The sequence below is a fragment of the Ursus arctos genome, unplaced genomic scaffold, assembly GCF_023065955.2.
Source record: "Ursus arctos isolate Adak ecotype North America unplaced genomic scaffold, UrsArc2.0 scaffold_31, whole genome shotgun sequence".
Classification (NCBI taxonomy): domain Eukaryota; kingdom Metazoa; phylum Chordata; class Mammalia; order Carnivora; family Ursidae; genus Ursus; species Ursus arctos.
The window spans coordinates 10,774,556-10,794,462 of NW_026622997.1; the positions used below are offsets into that span (position 1 = coordinate 10,774,556).

The 19,907-nt window shown below is 37.8% G+C and overlaps 1 protein-coding gene across 1 annotated transcript in view; it reads right to left on the reverse strand.

Moving 5' to 3' along the window:
* Positions 1-19,907, reverse strand: part of F13A1 (coagulation factor XIII A chain) — a 165,261-nt gene that overhangs the window by 86,028 nt on the left and 59,326 nt on the right. Inside the window, exons 5-6 of the mRNA XM_026511433.4 lie at positions 10,153-10,271; positions 1,094-1,201 (exon numbers count right to left, since the gene is read on the reverse strand). Coding sequence (XP_026367218.2) covers positions 1,094-1,201; positions 10,153-10,271 — 227 coding nt within the window. The remainder of the gene's footprint in view (positions 1-1,093; positions 1,202-10,152; positions 10,272-19,907) is intronic.

Below are 19,907 nucleotides of genomic sequence, written 5' to 3' on the forward strand. Positions count from 1 at the left end.
AACCAGAAATTATATTTCACATCACTCTCATTCTAATATGTTTACATGAGCAATATTGATTTTATTTAACTCAAACCAAACTCGAAGACAAAACTCTTCCAGAGAGAGAATTTGTTTTTTGGAAAACTTAAGGAAATTGATAAGATAGATTTTTTTTCTCAGTCTTTGTATGAAATAGCACCTCGCTTAATGTTTCTTCAGGAATATTCTGCTCATGAACCAGATTTGGTATGCTTTAATGCACCAAAGGCAGAATCTATGTGCTGTATTTATTAGGACAGTCCAAGACTGCACAGGACCTGGGCATTACATTTAATCCCCTTCACCACCTGACCCCCAACCTTCCTATTCATGATAATTCTATCTCCTCTCCTAGAAGCTGTTCCATTGCAGGATCTCTGCATTCTTGAAGATGTTTCAGGATGTCCTATAGAGAGCAACATGGGAGGAAGAAAATGTCTAGATTGGGAGTCTGCAGACCTGAATTCCAGCTATGGCTCTGTCACTGACAAACTATTATCACCCTGTTTCCTAATTTGTAAAATGGCATGCATAATGTCTGCCCTACTTATCTCATGCAGTTAATGTGATGAATTAACTACAAACTATAAGCTAAACTAACTTTCATAAACTATAAAGCCCTATGGTGAGGTATCATTATAATAAAAGCTAGGATTTAGAGTCATTTATTTCTTTACTCTTACTATGGGTGTGAAAATAGAGAAAAGATGTGTCCTGCTCTTTTTTTCTTTCTTTTTTTGGTGCTCCTTGATGTTTGTTTGTTTGATTGATAGATTATAGTCATTGACATTTTGTCATGGTCACTCCTTAGTCCCTATGCAAGAGATTCTAAGAATAAGTGGTCTATAGTATCATATCATGTTACCTATCACCACTTGTTTGAAGCTAAAGAAACATATAGTACTGACATAAGATTTTGTTTTATAGCACTTGAAAAGTTCAGGGAATTCAAGACTCTTACAAATAAAAGCTTACAAATAAAAATCATCATTTCAACAGCTCTTAATGAACTGGCATCTCTACCAAGGCAAATGACATATGTAATCAACCTAAGTAATCAGTAGTTGCTTACCATTGCAGACCCAACACGGCCGACTTTGATGGGATTCCCTCTACCAGAAAGGTCCATTTCTGCTTTGTCCATCACATACAGGCAAGCGTCAAGGATGCCATCCTCAAACTATATGGGAAAAATTAAAAAATAAAATGAAAAAGATGAAAAAAAGAGAAACGACTTAATGTCTTCTCTGCAAGCCCAATATTCTCTGCCAAAAAACAAAAATGAAAGCACAACCTAATGTTTAGGATCTGTATTTCCTATATAATAATCATCCATAATCTTTAGTATGAAATATTAAAGTAGAAGGAAGAAGACATCCTCTTTTGTTTTTCAGTAAAATGGATAAAAACTTACAAGCAAGCTAGAAACATAAACAGAACTACTGGAGAGCTGGTACACTCAAGGACGATGAACTTACTTGAAGCTCTTCAGAAAACTATATAAGTTAATTTAGAAGATTTCTCCAACATGTGGGCTCTAGTGCCCAAGGCAAAGGGATAAATGATGTACCAAAGTCAGACCAAAGTACTGAGACCTCAAAAGTAACACGAATCCTTGTGCATCTCAAAAATAAATGGCTCTCAGGTGTATCACAGGGAGGTATTTCAGGCCTGTATACCTTGCACTGATATAGGAGGACAAACCTTATCATGAATCCTTGTCCAAGGTTTCCCCTCTTTTAAAACAAGGTAGACTCCAGGGTCAAAGAGAGGACAGGAAGGCCTACAGAAAAATTATATTATCAAGGGAACAACCTGGATGTCAGTTCCATTGTAGGCTCTCTCTGTTCTTAAAGATGTTTCAGGATCTTTTACAGAGAGCAGCACGGGAGGCTGTTCACAGTGCAATTCCCTTAGAAAGAACTCTGGGAGGCCTGGGGAAAAGATGGTGGACGAGTAGGGGACCCTTTCTTCAGCTGGTCCCCTGAGTCGAGCTGGATAGGTACCAGACCATCCTGAACACCCACGAAATCAGCCTGAGACGCAGGAAGATACATCTGGATCTCTACAAACGAACATCTCCAGCCACTAAGTATTGAGGTACGAAGTGGGGAGCCGTGAATCTGCGCACAGATATCGGAAGATAAACGGAAGTGGGAGGGAGCTGCCGAGCTCGGGTGCTGGGAAGCGGTAGCCACTTGAGCTGGGGAGCGGGCGGACTCACAGACCAGCATCCTCGGGAGAGAGATCAGACTGAGACCATGACCCTGGGAACGTGCGCGACCAGTCTGAAAACCGGAGCTCCGGAGCGTTCACTGGGACCGGACTGAAACCAGGTTGCTCGGGAGCACGCAGGCATCCAAACTGAAAACCGGAGCTCCACAGCACACCCTGGAACAAGACTGAAACCGGGAGTTCGGGAGAGCATGCACGACCAGACTGACAACCGGAGCTCTGGAGCACGCGTGAACCGCCCTGAAACAGAGAGCTCAGGAGCACTGGCGGGAATGGAGGTGGCTGGCGGTGTTAGAAACACAAAGGACAGAGAAGTGCCTGCCCGGGAAGTGAGGGCTGGGAGAGTGGCTGTGGGGCCCACAACCCTGGATGCTGCGGGGTTTTTAGCAGCACCGAGGGAAACAGAGTTAGAGTGGCCAGAAGAACTCAGTGGAGAATAGTCTGCGATCTCTCTGTTCTGAGACAGAGGCTGGGATTTGGCCACTGCTGCTCTGACTCTCAGAAGAGTCACAGAAAACCACCAGGGAAAGCCACCAGAGAACAAAAGCCTGGAAATACCGGCTCACGGTGTGCCCATCCCCATCCCCCCTCGCAGGGGACATGGAGACTCTACCCAACCAGGGTTGCCTGAATATCAGTGTGGCAGGCTCCTCCCCCAGAAGGCAGGCTGAAAAAATCAAGAAGCCCACATCCCTAAGGTCCCTATAAAACAAGTGCACACTGCCTGGGTCCTGGTCAATAATTTGGGCTCTGTACATCCCCACAACCTCTCCTCATCAGAATGACAAGGAGGAGAAACCCTCAGCAAAGAAAGGAGACAGAGACTGTGGCCTCTGCCACAGAACTGATGGATACGGATATAACCAAATTGTCAGAAATGGAGTTCAGAGTAACAATGGTCAAGATGGTGTGTAGGCTTGAAAAAAAATATTAAAAATATGAATGAGAATATAGAATCTCTAAGGGTGGAAATGAGAGTGAATCTGGCAGAAATTAAAAATGCTATGAATCAAATGCAGTCTAAACTAAATGCTCTGATGGCCAGGGTAAATGAGGCAGAAGAACGAATTAGTGAATTGGAAGATGGGATGATAGAAGAGAAAGTTAAAACAGAAACTTGCCTCAAAAAAATCCAATCTCAAGAATGTAGATTACGGGAGATTACTGACTTAATGAGATGTTCCAATGTCAGAATCATTGGCATCCCTGAGGGGGTGAAGAAAGAGAGAGATCTAGAAGAGATATTTGAACAAATTGTAGCTGAGAATTTCCCTAATCTGGCAAAGGAAACAAGCATTCATGTCCAAGAGGCAGAGAGGACCCTGCCCAAGATTAATGAGAACAGGCCTACACCACGTCACGTCATAGTACAATTCACAAATATTAGACCCAAGGATACAGTATTGAAAGGGCAAGGGGGAAGAAAATCCCTCTGTATGTAAATACAGAGGGAAAAATATTAGAATAATGTCAGACTTGTCTACAGAGACCTGGCAGGCCAGGAAGGGTTGGCAGGGTATTTTCAAAGCTCTATCTGAGAAGAACATGCAGCCAAGGATCTTTTATCCAGCAAGGCTGTCATTCAGAATGGATGGAGAGATAAGGACCTTCCAAGATTGGCAGAAACTGAAGGAATTCATAACCACCAAACCAGCCCTACATGAGATATTAAGGGGGGGTTCTATAAAAGTAAAAAGGCCCAAGAGTGATACAGAAGAGAAATTTACAATCTACAGAAACAAAGACTTCACAGGCAACATGACATCATTAAAATCATATCTCTCAATAATCACTCTCAATGTGAATGGCCTAAATGCTCCCATTAAATGCCACAGGGTTGCAGATTGGATAAAAAGCCATGACCCATCCATTTGCTGTCTACAAGAGACTCATTTTGAACTGAAGGATACATCCAGACTGAAAGTGAAGGGATGGAAAGCCAGTTTTCAAGCCAATTGACATCAAAAGAAAGTTGGGGTAACAATTCTCATATCAGACAGATTAGATTTTCAACTAAATACTGTAGTTAGAGATACAGAAGGACACTATATTATTCTTAAAGGATGTATCCAACAAGTGGATATGACAGTTATAAATATCTATGCCCCCAACAGGGGAGCAGCTAGATACACAAGCCAACTCTTTTTTTTTTTTTTCACAAGCCAACTCTTAACCAGAATAAAGAGACACATAGATAATAATACGTTAATAGTAGGGGATGTCAACACTCCACTCTCAGCAATAGACAGATCACCTAAGCAGAAAATCAACAAAGAAACAAGAGCTTTGAACGACATCCTGGACCAGATGGACCTCATAGATATATACAGAACACTACACCTCAGAACAACAGAATGGTCATTCTTTTCAAATGCACATGGAACTTTCACCAGAATAGACCATATACTGGGTCACAAAACAGGTCTCAACCAATACCAAAAGACTGAGATTATTCCCTGCATATTCTCAGACCACAATGCTTTGAAACTCAAACTCAATCACAAGGAAAAATTTGGAAGAAATTCAAACACTTGGAAACTAAGAATGGTCCTGCTCAAGAATGATTGGGTAAACCAGGAAATTAAGAAGGAGATCAAACAATTTTTGGAGACCAACGAAAATGAAAACACATCAGTCCCAAACCTATGGGATACTGCAAAGGCGAAGGCAGTCCTAAGGGGAAAATACATAGCCATCCAAGTCTCCCTCAAAAAAATAGAAAAATCTAAAATGCAGTTTTTATATTCTCACCTCAAGAAGCTGGAGCTGGAACAGAACAGGCCTAACTCATGCATGAGAAGGCAGGTGATCAAGATTAGAGCAAGGATCAATGAATTAGACACCAGGAGCACAGTAGAGCAGATCAACAGAACTAGAAGCTGGTTCTTTGAAAGAATAAACAAGATTGATAAGCCACTGGCCAGACTTATTCAAAAGAATAGAGAAAGGACCCAAATTAATAAAATTATGAATGAAAGGGGAGAGATCACAACCAACACCAATGAAATAGGAAGGATCATTAGAAACTTTTATCAACAGCTTTATGCCAATAAATTAAACAACTGGAAGAAATGGATGCCTTCCTGGACATCTATAAACTACCAAGACTGAAACAGGAAGAAATTGATTATTTAAACAGACCGATTAATTATGAAGAGATTGAAGCAGTGATCAAAAACCTCCACAAAAACAAGACTCCAGGGCCTGACGGATTCCCCGGGGAATTCTACCAAACATTCAAAGAAGAAATAATACCTATTCTCCTGAAGCTGCTTCAAAAAATAGAAACAGAAGGAAAACTACCAAGCTCATTCTATGAGGCCAGTATGACCTTGATCCCCAAACCAGGCAAAGACCCCATCAAAAAGGAGAATTACAGACCGATATCCCTGATGAATATGGATGTCAAAATTCTCAACAAGATCCTAGCTAATAGGATCCAACAGTACATTAAAAGGATTATCCATCATGACCAAGTGGGATCATCCCTGGGATGCAAGGGTGGTTCAAAATTTGCAAATCGATCAGTGTGATAGATCATATCAACAAGAACAGAGTCACGAACCATATGATCCTTTCAATTGATGCAGAAAAAGCATTTGACAAAATACAGCCTCCTTTCCTGATTAAAACACTTCAGAGTGTAGGGATAGAGGGTACAATCCTCAATTTCATAAAAACCATGTATGAAAAGCCTACAGTGAGTATCATTCTCAATGGGGAAAAGCTGAAAGCCTTTCCCTTAAGATCAGGAACACGACAAGGATGTCCACTCTCTCCATTATCATCCAAATAGTACTAGAAGTCCTTGCAACAGCAATCAGACAACAAAAAGGGATAAAAGGTATCCAATTTGGCAAAGAAGAAGTCAAACTGTCTCTCTTCACAGATGACATGATACTCTATATGGAAAACCCAAAACACTCCACCCCCAAATTACTAGAACTTATAGAGCAATTCAGTAATGTGGCAGGGTACAAAATCAATGCTCAGAAATCAGTTGCATTTCTATACACAAACAATAAGACTGAAAAAAGAGAAATTAGGGAGTCCGTTCCGTTTACAATAGCACCAAAAATCATGTTATCTCAAAATTAGCTTAACCAGAGACATAAAGGATCAATATTCTAGAAACTACAAATCACTCTTGAAAGACATTGAAGAAGACACAAAAAGATGGAAAAATATTCCATGCTCATGGATCGGAAGAATAAACATAGTTAAAATGTCTATGCTACCCAGAGCAATCTACACTTTCAATGCCATCCCGATCAAAAAATGACATTTTTCAAAAAACTGGAACAAACAGCCCTTAAATTTGTGTGGAACCAGAAAAGGCCCCGAATCGCCAAGGAACTGTTGAAAAGGAAAAACAAAGCTGGGGCATCACATTGCTGGATTCCAAGCTGTACTACAAAGCTGTGATCACAAAGACAGCATGGTACTGGCACAAAAATAGACACATAGACCAATGGGACAGAATAGAGAACCCAATAATGGACCTTCGGCTCTTTGGGCAACTAATCTTTGACAAAGCAGGAAAAAACATCCGGTGGAAAAAAGACAGTCTTTTCAATAAATGGTGCTGGGAAAATTGGACAGCTATATGCAAAAGAATGAAACTTGACCACTCTCTCACACCATACACAAAGATAAACTCCAAATGGATGAAAGACCTCTATGTGAGACAGGAATCCATCAAAATCCTAGAGGAGAACATAGGCTGCAACCTCTTTGACATTGGCCACAGCAACTTTTTTCATGACACATCTCCTAAGGCAAAAGAAACAAAAGAAAAAACGAACTTGTGGGACTTCATCAAGATAAAAATGTTCTGCACAGCCAAGGAAACAGTCAAAAAAACTAAGAGGAAGCCCACAGAATGGGAGAAGATATTTGCAAATGACACTATAGGTAAAAGACTGGTATCCAAGATCTACAAAGAACTTCTCAAACTCAATACGTGAGAAACAAATAATCCAATCAAAAATGGGCAGAAGATATGAACAGACACTTATCCAATGATGACATACAAATGGCTAATAGACATGTGAAAAAATGTTCAAAATCATTAGCTATCAGGGAAATTCAAATCAAAACCACATTGAGATACCACCTTACGCCAGTTAGAATGGCAAAAATGTACAAGGCAAGAAACAACAAATGTTGGAAAGGATATGGAGAAAGGGGATCTCTCTTACACTGTTGGTGAGAATGTAAGTTGGTACAGCCACTTTGGAAAACAGTGTGGAGGTCCTTCAAAAAGTTAAAAATAGAGCTACCCTATGATCCAGCCATTGCACTACTGGGTATTTACCTCAAAGATACAGATGTAGTGAAGAGAAGGGCCATATGCACCCCAATGTTCATAGCAGCATTGCCCACAATAGCTAAATCGTGGAAGGAGCCAAGATGCCCTTCAACAGATGACTGGATTAAGAAGATGTGGTCCATATATACAATGGAATATTACTCAGCCATCAGAAAGAACGATTACCCAACATTTGCAGCAACCTGGACAGGACTGGAGGAGATTATGCTAAGTGAAATAAGTCAAGCAGAGAAAGACAACTATCATACGGTGTTACTCATTTATGGAACATAAGAAATAGGAGGAAGATCAGTAGGAGAAGGAAGGGAAGAATGAAGGAGGGGTAAACAGAAGGAGGATGAACCATGAGAGACTACGGACTCTGGGAAACAAACTGATGGCTTCAGAGGGGAGGGGGATGGGGGACTGGGATAGGCGGGTGATGGGTAGTAAGGAGGGCACATATTGCATGGAGCACTGGGTGTTATAAGCAAACAATGAATCATGGAACACTAAAAAAAAAAAAAAAAAAAAAAAAAAAAAAAAAAAAAAAAAAGAACTCTGGAGCCATGCAACACCAGAATTTTTTTTAAAGAAAGGAACAAGGGCAAAATAGTAATAAAATGGCAAAATGGGGAAATTTCACCTATACTGCACCTCACTGAACAAGAGATTTCCCTGAATACAAACACCTTGTATACCCACCGAAGTACTTGTGAGAGAAACCAGAATCTTAATGGTTAATTACTGTGTATTTCTTTATTAAATCCCGTTAAAATACCAACCTTTTGGGAACCCTAAACTGAAAGGACAGATGCTGTAAAGGAAGGGCACTAGTTCTTCGGATATGTAAAGAACTCATTATTCTGGTTCTCATTAAGCACCATCTCTCAGTCTGTGGGACATGAAAGAGTGAACTGAAGAGGTAAAGAAATAGTCACAGAACTAACTGTTTCCCTGCACCAGTGCAAACTACTGGCTTGGCTGGTTGTTTGGACTGAAAGACCCATATCAATGGACTCTGAATGACAACAGAGACAGATGGTGGCTGTGCTCAAGGGTATCTACCCAAAGGCTATTCAGCATGCTGGCTGAGGAGTACCCTGACCATGCTTGGGACTCTTTCCCACGCCTTCCTGTTACCCACGTTGGTGACTTTTTTCCTTATTAGCTCTCTACATAATGTCACTTTGGGGACATAAATAGAATTACACCTATACATTAGGAATTAGGGCACTGGACTATGAGAAACAAACTGAGGGCCTCAGAGAGGAGGGGGTGGGGGAATGGGATAGACCGGTGATGGGTAGTAAGGAGGGCACATATTGCACGGTGCACTGGGTGTTATACACAACTAATGAATCATCGAAATTTACATCGGAAACTGGGGATGTACTGTATGGTGACTAACATAATATAATAAAAAATCATTTAAAAAAAAAGGAATTAGGGCACTAGACAATAGGCAATATCATGGGTTGTATGTTACTCAGGAAGGGAGGGCTTATAACCAGGGAGCCAGGTGGGGATCCAAAAACAGAAGAGCTCACAGATGATTAGCTTGGCAGGACATCAGATGTATAGATGAGCAAGGCTGAGCACTGGGCACACAATTCTCAGGAGTCCAGGTGAAACAGTGGGTCATAAAGTCAGGCAGACAAGACAAGAACTAGTGATGACATTTGTCCCAACGGCCAGGCTGGAGCAGGGAAAGCTCACATGGAAGTCAAAAGAAGGCATCAGAAACCAAGAAAGTGTCATATGACCTGGTCAGGCCAGATTCCATGAAATCTACCCTCCTGGATACCCAGAACAATGGTGCAAATTCTAATCATCTCAGCCAAACTCTCTGAGAAATGACACACTTATCTTTTCTCATGTTGCTAATGAAGGGTCTTTGCTGACCCAAAGGACATGCATTCTTATGGGAATATGGTAGAAATATCAGTCACTTTTTCCATTGTTAAAGTTATCAAACTGAAATAGTTTGAATTATTGAATATCTTAAATGGAATACCATTTGCTATTTTAAATCCAGACAGTAATGTAAGATTGCATTTGATAAAATGTCTCGAGGTGAAAGTTCAGTGGGCCCTCCTTTGATGAAATGGTGACAGTCTTTTCTAATTCTAATTTCTAATTTTCTAGTATCTTATACTAACAAAAAGGGTGATTTCTTTGAGTTGAGCACACACCTTATGATATCCTTTGCAGCATTATCAAAACACTTTTCCTTATAAGAAAAGGAAAACTTTAGTCCATTCCATGTTGAGGAAAAATGTCGGAGCTAATGAGATTTCACTGTACTGGATGCCAAGCATTTCTCACTAGAATGCCATGTTATCCATAGAATCTCTGATCTCCGTAACCTTGTAATACCCGAAGATACGTGCTTTCAGCAGATAAATGATGTAGTTGCCTTTCTAAGTCTCTGCTCCTGGGCTGTCTGTCTTGGAGTCTCAGATCCTGAAAAGCAGGAAATTGTGCATGTCTAATATCGACATATGGCACCTTGTAGTGATACATGTGACAAAAAAATATTAAGGAAAAATGTCCTTGACAATGACAAATGTTAAATGGCTCACCTGACCATAGCTCCAGCTTCTAGTCTTGATGTCATTGAAGTCTCCATAAAAAATAACCCCGATGTCATTCAGGACATACTCTTCTCTTTCTTTATCATCATCCAGGTACACAGCATCCTCTGCATCAGAATTTAAACATAATGACCATTACCAACCAGACCGTTTTCGTATACTTGCAAGTTTGCTCTGGTCCTAAGCTGCATTTTAATCAACTGAATGAAAAAAATGCCTTTTGTTTCACTAAAGAGAGCTCATTTCCTGATACGTAATTTCAGCAATGGTGAACCTAATCGGTAGCCAAGATAAGCACGCAAAGGATGACGTTTGTCAGCAAAATGACGACAAACTCTGGCTCTTTAAGTTTCAAGTAGCACAATTAAATTGACATGTCTCATTAAACAATTTTAGGATTCTGGGACATCAGTAGTTTCAGAATCAGAATTCTGTGATACACATACAAATCTGTAACAAATCATTTCCAAGCTTTTACCATTAGTAGAAAACTAGCCAAACTGAAATGATTTTTAAAAACAAGTCTGGGATATATTAGAAGAATACGGCATGGTCTGTCCTGCCTGGTGTGTGGCCCATCTCAGACAGGAGGAGGCGGGTTGGGGGTCGTCTCCTATCAATGCACAGTCCTTGCGGATGGGCCGGTAAGTACGGGTGTCCAACCAGCCTCCTGAGTCAGCTTCCTCCACGGCAAGGACTTTTCTTCCCTGTGGCTATAATCTCAGGAAGGCCACGCTCCCCATCTGCCTGCTTAGTAATTAGTCTGATACTTATTCCCAGGCCAGCAAAAGCATTACTAACGAAGGCAGGACCGTACAGGTATAAATCACACTCAGGTAAATTTGCATGTTTGGAACAGGGACACGTTTGATTTTGAGTGGGGACATGGTTTATCATGTTTCTCTGGCTCCCTGTTACCTTTTCAGGGTCATTCCTCATTCCATGATAAAACTCTGACCACTCTCTTTGGAGTAGCTGTCAACCTTGGATGCACGGTAGAATCTTCTGGGTAGATTTAAAAACTTCTGATTTCGCCTGGACTGAACTCTAGATTGATTAAATCAGAATTTCTGGGGCTAGGGACAAGATCCAGATATCAAGTGTTTGTTTTTTCCTTTTTAATTGTAGTTATTTATTTATTTATTTATTTATTTATATTTATTTATTTATAGCTCTCCAGTGATTCTGATATGCAACATTTATTTATTTATATTTATTTATTTATAGCTCTCCAGTGATTCTGATATGCAACCAAAACTGAGAACAAATGCTCTAGCCCTTTGCTATTCAAAAGAATCACTGAAAGACCAGTGGCATCAACATTACCTGGGGATTAGTGAGAAATGCAGAGTCTCAGGCCCCAGCTTAAGACCTTCTGAATCACACTCTGCATGTTAATAAGATCTGCAGGGGATTTATGTATACATTAAGGTTTGCAAAGCACGGCTCAGTCCAACCAGTTTAGATCCCCATTCTGGGCTATTATAGCTGTGATTGAATCGTTTGGAGAGTCCTTGGTCTTTTCTCCTGCCTGGTACTTTGTTATATCTTCCTCTTTCTCTACCTCTTGCCTACTATTTGCCTGGTTTTCTGCAACTGTAAACACACACACACACATACACACACACACACACATTTACATAGATATTAATGTCCAATACACTACACACATTTAAAGTGTGCAATTTCACAGTCAAAATAATAAACATACCCATCACTGCAAAAATTTCTGTGTCCCTTTGTAATTCCTCCCCCTGGATTCTCTCTCTGACCTCCCATTCTTGCCAAGGAACCATTAATCTGCTTTCTGTCACTGTAAATTCATTTGCATTTCCTAGAATTTTAAATAAAAAGAATCCTCCAGCGTGTACTTTTTTGGGGGTCTAGCTTCTTTCACTCGGGCTAGTTACTTGAAACTCATCCATGTCATATCAATATGAGCTCATTCATCCCAAAGCCATTTCATGTTTCCAGGAAAATCAGATGCATGACAAATGTGCGGCAGCCCCCCCTCTGCCCTTGCAGACGTGAGCTCTGATGCTTCTCACTGGCCTTTCAGGGTCCGAGGGCAGAATGTCATAGTTTTACCGGCAGTCTGTGCATAGGCATATGGCCCCTAAACTGAACTGAGAACTTCATTTCCAAGTGGAACAAACCAGAGAAGTGACACTGAGTTCGAGGTCGATGTTTCTGAGTTCTGAGAAAAGAAAATCACACGAGGGTGTATGTGAAGGGGCATGGACCATTTATACGCGTGGTCCTCCACCAGATACAATCAAACATCCTGGGAAGTAAAGGCCACTTTTGTTTTCATCTTTTTATAATAGTGGCTTAACTACTGTGACCATTGTGATAATAAACATCTTAGTCAAGTGGGCTTCAGATGGCTGTTACTGAGATAGAAATCTCCTCTTAAGACCAATGAGGTCTAGAAGTGCCGTTTGGCAATGTGTTTTTAACACGTTTTCATTATAATATGAGATGTTTATAGCCTTGTCCTATAAGATGTTAGAAATTGGATTGCATTATAGAGCTACTATAATTTAAACGATTGGTATAAAAATAGATTAATGGGTCAAAATAGAGAGCTTAGAAATAGATGTTACTGTATGCATGTTTCTATGAAATGAATATACGATAAAGAAAATAAATCAAAGAAGATGGCTGGAGTGTTTATTAAATTCAGCTGAGAAAATTGGCTGTTTGTGAAAAGTAAATTCTCTGTACATCAAAATAAATTGAAAATTAATTTAAAACCTGAATTAAAAACAGAAAGCGTAAGAAATTTAAAATAAAAATAAAAAAATGAATATTTGGTCTCTAGATGGAAAAGTTTTATCTAAACAAAAATAATAGAAAAATTAAAAGTCTTTTAAAAATATTTATGTATGTATATATATATGTATGTATTTTAGAGGAAGAGAGAGAGAGTGAGTCTGAATCGGGGGGTGGTGGTGGATGAGACAGAGAGAGAAGGAGAGAAATAGTCTTAAGCAGGCTCCACACTCAGCGCAGAGCCCAAGGTGGGGCTCAATCCCACAACCCTGAGATCATGACTTGAACTGAACTAAAGAATTCGATGCCCAACCGACTGAGCCACCCAGGTGCCCCACAGTGTTTTTAAAAATACAAACATACAACTTGAATTTCAGATATAATACAATTTAAAAGTGCATAACAAACTAGAGATATATTTGCAACAACAACCTTAGCAAATTTTCCTCATATATATAAAGAATTACAATAAATTGATGAGAAAATCATAAAGTGTATTTAAAAAATCAACAAAAGGAAAACCTGTTCACAGAAAGGAAATGTGAACAGAAAATAAATTTATAAAAACTATTTTAACTGAGCAGTAACCTAAGAACTGCAAAGGTTTACAAGTAAATTTTTACCCACAAAAATACAATTTTTATCTATTTTTATTCTTTTATGGATAATATTTTTTAACTTGACTTTAAGGTTCGGGTTTTTCTTTGAAGTTTTGACATTTAAACAGTTTGCACCTAGGTATGGGTCTTTCTTTCATTTACCAGGTTTGATACACTGTGATCCTTTACAGCTTGACAGTGTGAGTCTTTCTTCAGCTCTGGGAATTTCTTTCTCTTTTGGACGAAATTGTCCAAGTTATTTTTTTCTGTATTTTTCTCTGTATTTTCTTATAATAAAATGCCTTTTAGGCAGATGTTGAACTTTCCAGATGTCCTCCATGTCTCTTATCATACTTTCCTTTCTGTTTCTCTCCCTCTGTCTCTTCATCTCTCTCTCTATATATGTACTATATAAGAAAGTATGTTAAGAAAGAATACCATCAACATCTCCAGAAGAATTGAGGAATTCCTGGAACAAAAAAATGGTTGAACGAAGTATGGTATATAATGAACAGCTGTATAATAGCATTGGGAAGATCTCTGCATACTGCTATGGAAGGATATCCAGGATCTCTTATTGGGCAAAAAAAAAAAAAAAGGGTGCACAAAAAAATGTATATAGTTTACTACCTTTTATTTAAGAAATAAGGGAAGTAAATAGGTAGGCAGATACATATTTATATACATTCACATATATGCTTATATTTTTAAATGTAGAGATAAGCCAAAAATTAATGAAATTATTATCTAAAGTGTAGGAGGGATAGGTGGGAGTTAGACTTTCTCTCTTAAGTATCTTTATTGTTTTGTAATTTGACTTTGGGGTTACATAAATGTTTTGCAAAGTCATAAAACAAAACTAAATAGAAATAAAAGACAAAGCAATTTCTAAATAAATGAAGCCAAAATGAAACAAATGAACATGACTGTATAAATAGATTAGCAGCTTAACCACAGAAAACTATTTCAAGTTACTTTAAAACAGAGTAATTTCACTACATATCCCCAGTAGAATATAATATAAAAAAACTGTAAAATAAACAAACAAAATGAAAGACAAAGTAAACTGTTTTAGTTACCATATTGCTACTAATAATATTGATATTGCTATTTTGAAATGAATATAACATAAGCAATCATGTTAATGACATTAGAAACCAAGATTTGCAGGATAAGAAAAAAGTGCATAAGCAAAATCAAAGGAATAAAATTTGAAACCTTGTATTTTAACTTCAGGCCACTTATTACATAATGTTCCTTTGCAAATCATTTTAGATTTAGTGCTATTTTTCCTCAATATTTTATTATTATTCTTTTAACTGGAGGGAAAGCCATTCTTTCATTTTGCTTTTCCTAATGGCTTGCAGGCATAATATGATAGTACTGTAGCTGCCAGAAATTGGTATTGTAACTCCTGCTGCTACAGACTGAGAGCTGGACTGATTTTGAATAAGAATGAAAACATTTAAAAATCTGACTTCAAAAAGACATTTTTCTTTAAAATTTTTGTAAAATGGGGACATCTGGGAGGCACAATCAGTTAAGAGTCTGACTCTTAACTCTTGATTTTGCCTCAGTTCATGACCTCAGGATTGTGAGATCAAGCCCCACGTCAGGCTCTGCACTGGGTATGGAGCCTGCTTAAGATTCTCTCCCTCCCTCTCCCTCTGCCCCTCCCCTCCAACCCCTCCTCTTCTAAAAATAATAAATAAATAAATAAATAAATAAATAAATAAATAAATAAATAAAATCTTTGTAAAATGGCTGTAAGACTGACTCATCCTTGGAAAGCATCATAACTGAGTGAGGTTTGCATGGTTGCTAGCCCTCCCAGCCCCATACATTTCTGCAAGTTACTTGTGTGCCTGTGATTCCTTTCTTAGTATTATATGCACGCTCGTTTTCTTACTCAAGAGAAAGAAAAACGTATTTAAAAAAAGAAAAATATATTGAATAAATAAACATAATACATAAAATTATTAATTACTTCTTCAAATAGTGTAACTTAGTCATTTATAGCATGTCAAGGATAAATTCAAAGAACTTTTTTTTTTTTTCCTGTGAATGCTGCCTGGAGCCTATTGTGTAAATGTAGGTGTTTTGTAAAATAATCTTGAAACTGTACATTGACGTGTTTTTGGTCAGATTGCATCAGACTTAATTTGTTTGGTTTTGTTTTTTATTTAAAAATGACTTTAGTATTAACTAATTCCATGAGTGCTATATTCTGACATTAAGAGATGTATATCAGTGCAGTAATACTGCAGAAGTCTTAATGAGTATAAACTTTGGGGATAGGCGGCTTCTTTGTTTCTTCTCTATCCTTGTCAATTAAGGTATTTTTTTCTTGACTCACAAATCCTTCGATGCTGTTAGCCAGAAATCAGTCTTATGAAGCTATTTTTGAGTATGGTTCATGTGAAATAAAAATATTTGGCTTTGGTAATAACTTTTCCGAGCTGACCTCACTCTAACAAGATATTTTTCAGTCCTTTTATTTTACTAGACTATGCACTTTTTCTGAAATATTTTGTAACACTTAACTTTTTTGTATTTTTGCCATTTGAAAAGTTGGTATAGTTGGTCTGTAATTAAGTTGCAAATTTCAAACCACTGTTAGTTTCGTAATTCAAAATAGAGTAATTGTTGTCCTACTACATGTCATTCCACCTGCAGCTGTACCTGGAATCCTATTGACCTTCTAGCTACCATTCATTTCTTCGCAGTTCACAAATGAAGAATGTGAGATTCTGTGAATGCAGTTACTAATCTTATTGGGGGATGAATCTCATTTCACCAAAATTAAATTGTATCTGCACTAAAACGATGATACAAGTTGATGATACACTCTGGAGTTGGAAGACCTCCTCACTTAAAACTCCAAACTGGCTTATTCAGCTAAATTCTAGGTTACTACTCTTTATTTTGTTCACCCACTGGGGAGGGTGATTTTTTAAATGTTGAAAGATGACCATTCTAACTATTGTCAGATATCTTTGTTTTAGGAAGATATAACATGAAAAATTTTAAAAACATGTATGAAGCAAGGGACTGGTTATCTCCTCCCATATTATTGTGTTTATTCTCTTACGGCCTACAAATACATTTTTGGAGGTTTGCTTTCACAATGATTTTTCATCAACAAATATTATTAAGAGATTTTTTTTTCCATTTATACTAGTCCTTGCAATACTATGAAGTGTTTCAGTTGGAGCATACTATGATAATCAGAAATCTAATTCCATTATAAGAAAATAAAAACAAAAGAATTTTAGAAAAAATAAATTAAAGTTGAAAATATCAGTAATAGCTTATGATGCATTTTCTTTTTAGGAACCACATTTTCAAGTTCTATCCACTGAAAAGAACTAGAAGAAATAACCAATGTAGTAGCAATGAGTCTCTTGAGCCTGGATTACGGTCTCTAAGTACCATTCCTTTCCCTCCCCCTCCCTTACTAGAAGGTACCCAGGTTTCCTAAGAGAAATGACTCATTACAAATCTGGGTAAGGAAATGTATAAGACCAGCCTGAAATACTTCTTCCTACCAGAAAATAAAAAGACTTAAAGATTCTAGGAGTTATGGCAAAGGAATTAGAAATAAACTTGAAAGGGTCCCCACTGTCCAAGATTAAGACAATTCAAATATCAAAAAAATAAGGCACTGCTAAGGATTAAAACACAAACATTTTGATATTCATACATTTATAGTAATTTTAAAAATTCATTGGTTATCTTTGCAGGGTGCTAAAAACTAACTCATTATTCTGATAACTTAGAAATAAGGAAAGAGACACACATCTAGACTTCTTCTATGAATACGACCTCAAGGCAACAAAATAATTGATGCTGATAAATGCAGAAGGAATGGTAGATTAGAATATCGCCATTTTGCAATCCCTAATGAAATAATGAATCTAGGCTGAAATCATTTGTTAAAAGGCTAGTAGGAAATTTCATAATGGATATAAGACTGACAAAACCTGATCCTATTGATAAAGCTAAACATCACTAAAAGAGTGACAACCAGACATCGTGTATCTCCTGATAGATGCCCTAGGAGGTGTACAACATGACTTACATAGTATTCTCGCTCTACCTTCCCGTGCCTACCACAGAAAGAAAATGATTCTCTTGAAGATAAATCTGATTGAGTCTCAGATCAAACTAACTGCTTAATAGAAAATATAGGGGCTAGAGAAATGTTACACGACATCAGGAGATAGCATAGATGTAGCAAAATCTTGATAACTATTGAATCTGGGAGATACGTAAGTAGAAACTCATTGTACTACTCTTTCTACTTTTGAGTTTGTCTGAAAGTTTTAATAATAAAAATGAACCTTGCCAAAGGACATGAAAGAACTTGAATAAATAAAAACATCCAAAATGTTTCTAATTGCATGTGAAGATTCAATACTGTAAAAATATGAATCCTACCCGAATTAGTTTCTATAGTCAATGAAAACCCAATCAAAATTCCACTCAGATTTTTTTTTCAGAATTCTGCATCCTGATTTAAAAGTGTATCTGAAAAGACAATGTGAAAAATAGCCAAAAAATAAAATATTGAAAATGAAGAAAAATGGAGGGACTTTTCCTATGGTAAATTGAACTTTGGTCCCAATTTATCTGTTCCTGTATCCATGCCTTTGCCATGTAACTCCTCATCCTTCTTTATAAAGGTAGAACATCCCCCTCTTGACTTTGGGGCTTACTTTGGCTAAGAGGGTGTTAGTTGAAGTGATGCAGGCAGGGGTTTGAGATGTGCTTGCACGCTGAGCACATGCTCTTGCATTTCTGCCATCCCCATGAGAAAAACATGCCGTAGCCAGCCCAGTAGTCACAGGAGGATGAGACACACATGGAGCAGAGCATCTCTATAGTTGGTTGGTAAGGGATGGGGCCTCTCTGGCTATTCTCATTCAAAGCAGAGCTGGACAGTCCAGCCCAGTCTACATTAGCCCAATCACAGACAAGCCCCAGATTCATGAGTAACACGCTTGTTGTTGTAGACCAGTGACATTTTCTGGTTCTTTCTTATGTAGCATTACTGTGATTATAGCCAACTAAAACAAAGCTATAATGAAAACTGATTTTGACACAGTAATAGATAAATATATGCATAGAGCTAAATGTATATTAGATCTTAGTAGATGATAAAGATGGCATTTAAACTCAGCAGGAAATGATATATCTGATCAATAAATAATGTTCTGACAACTGGCTATTCCTGTGGGAAAAAATTTTCAGTAAGATGTTTTTCTCCCACTAACACAAAATTTATCAATAGATTTAAAAAGATTCATGTGTGTCTCTTCCTGCCAACACTTAATTCACCTAAATTGTCCCGAATATGAACAGGTCAAGAAATGCAATGCTCAATAAATATATAAAAAATGTTCAACTTCACTAATAATTAGAGATACATGAACTAGACCATGAAATGGTAATGTAATATCATATTTGGCCCATCATATTAGCAAATATTAAAACAAATGGTAATACCTGGTGTCAATGAAGGCATGAAGATATGAATATTCTCCTGTACTGTGGCTGTATTATAAACTACAGCAGCATTTTTAAAAAAGTAATTTGGCAGTACCTATGCAAATTTAAAATGTGAATTGACTTTGACCAAGTATTGCATTTCCAGGTATTCATTCTACAGAAATACATTTGTTTAACATCTATGTGAAATATTTAATATAGCATGGTATGCTATAGTGAAAATGCGAGGCAGTCAAAATATTTGTAAGCAAAAGACCAAATCAGTTATGGTACAACCACACCCAGTAGTCATTAAAAAGAATATGTATGTACTGATACAAACCTCTCCAAGACATATTATGTAAAGAAGTATAGAGTAACATGCATAAACAATGCCACCTATATTTTAGAAAAATCCAAACTCATAGAACTATATATGGAAAATTATAGCAAAGTATCCAGAACAATACACACAGCTAAGGTTTTCTATGGAGGTTCTCAAGGATCAAAGGGTAGGTGAGAAGGAAAGTTCACTTTTTACCATATATATGACTACACGTATTATTTGAAAAGGTCAATGTATTCAATTAATTGTCAGTTAAAAATTAAAACCATTCAAAAATGCATTAAGGGGTGCTGTGGCTTAGTCAGTTAAGCGACCAACTCTTGGTTTCCACTTAGGATAGTGAGATCAAGCCCCACAATGGGGTCCATGCTCAGCATGGAGTCTGCTTGACATTCTCTCCCTCTCCCTCCCCCTCTGCCCTACCCTCTCTGGCCATGCATGTGTGTATGCACTCTCTCTCTCAAATAAATAGACAAATATTTTAAAAAACTTATTAAGTGGATGGAAATACACCATAATGGGAACAGTGTCTG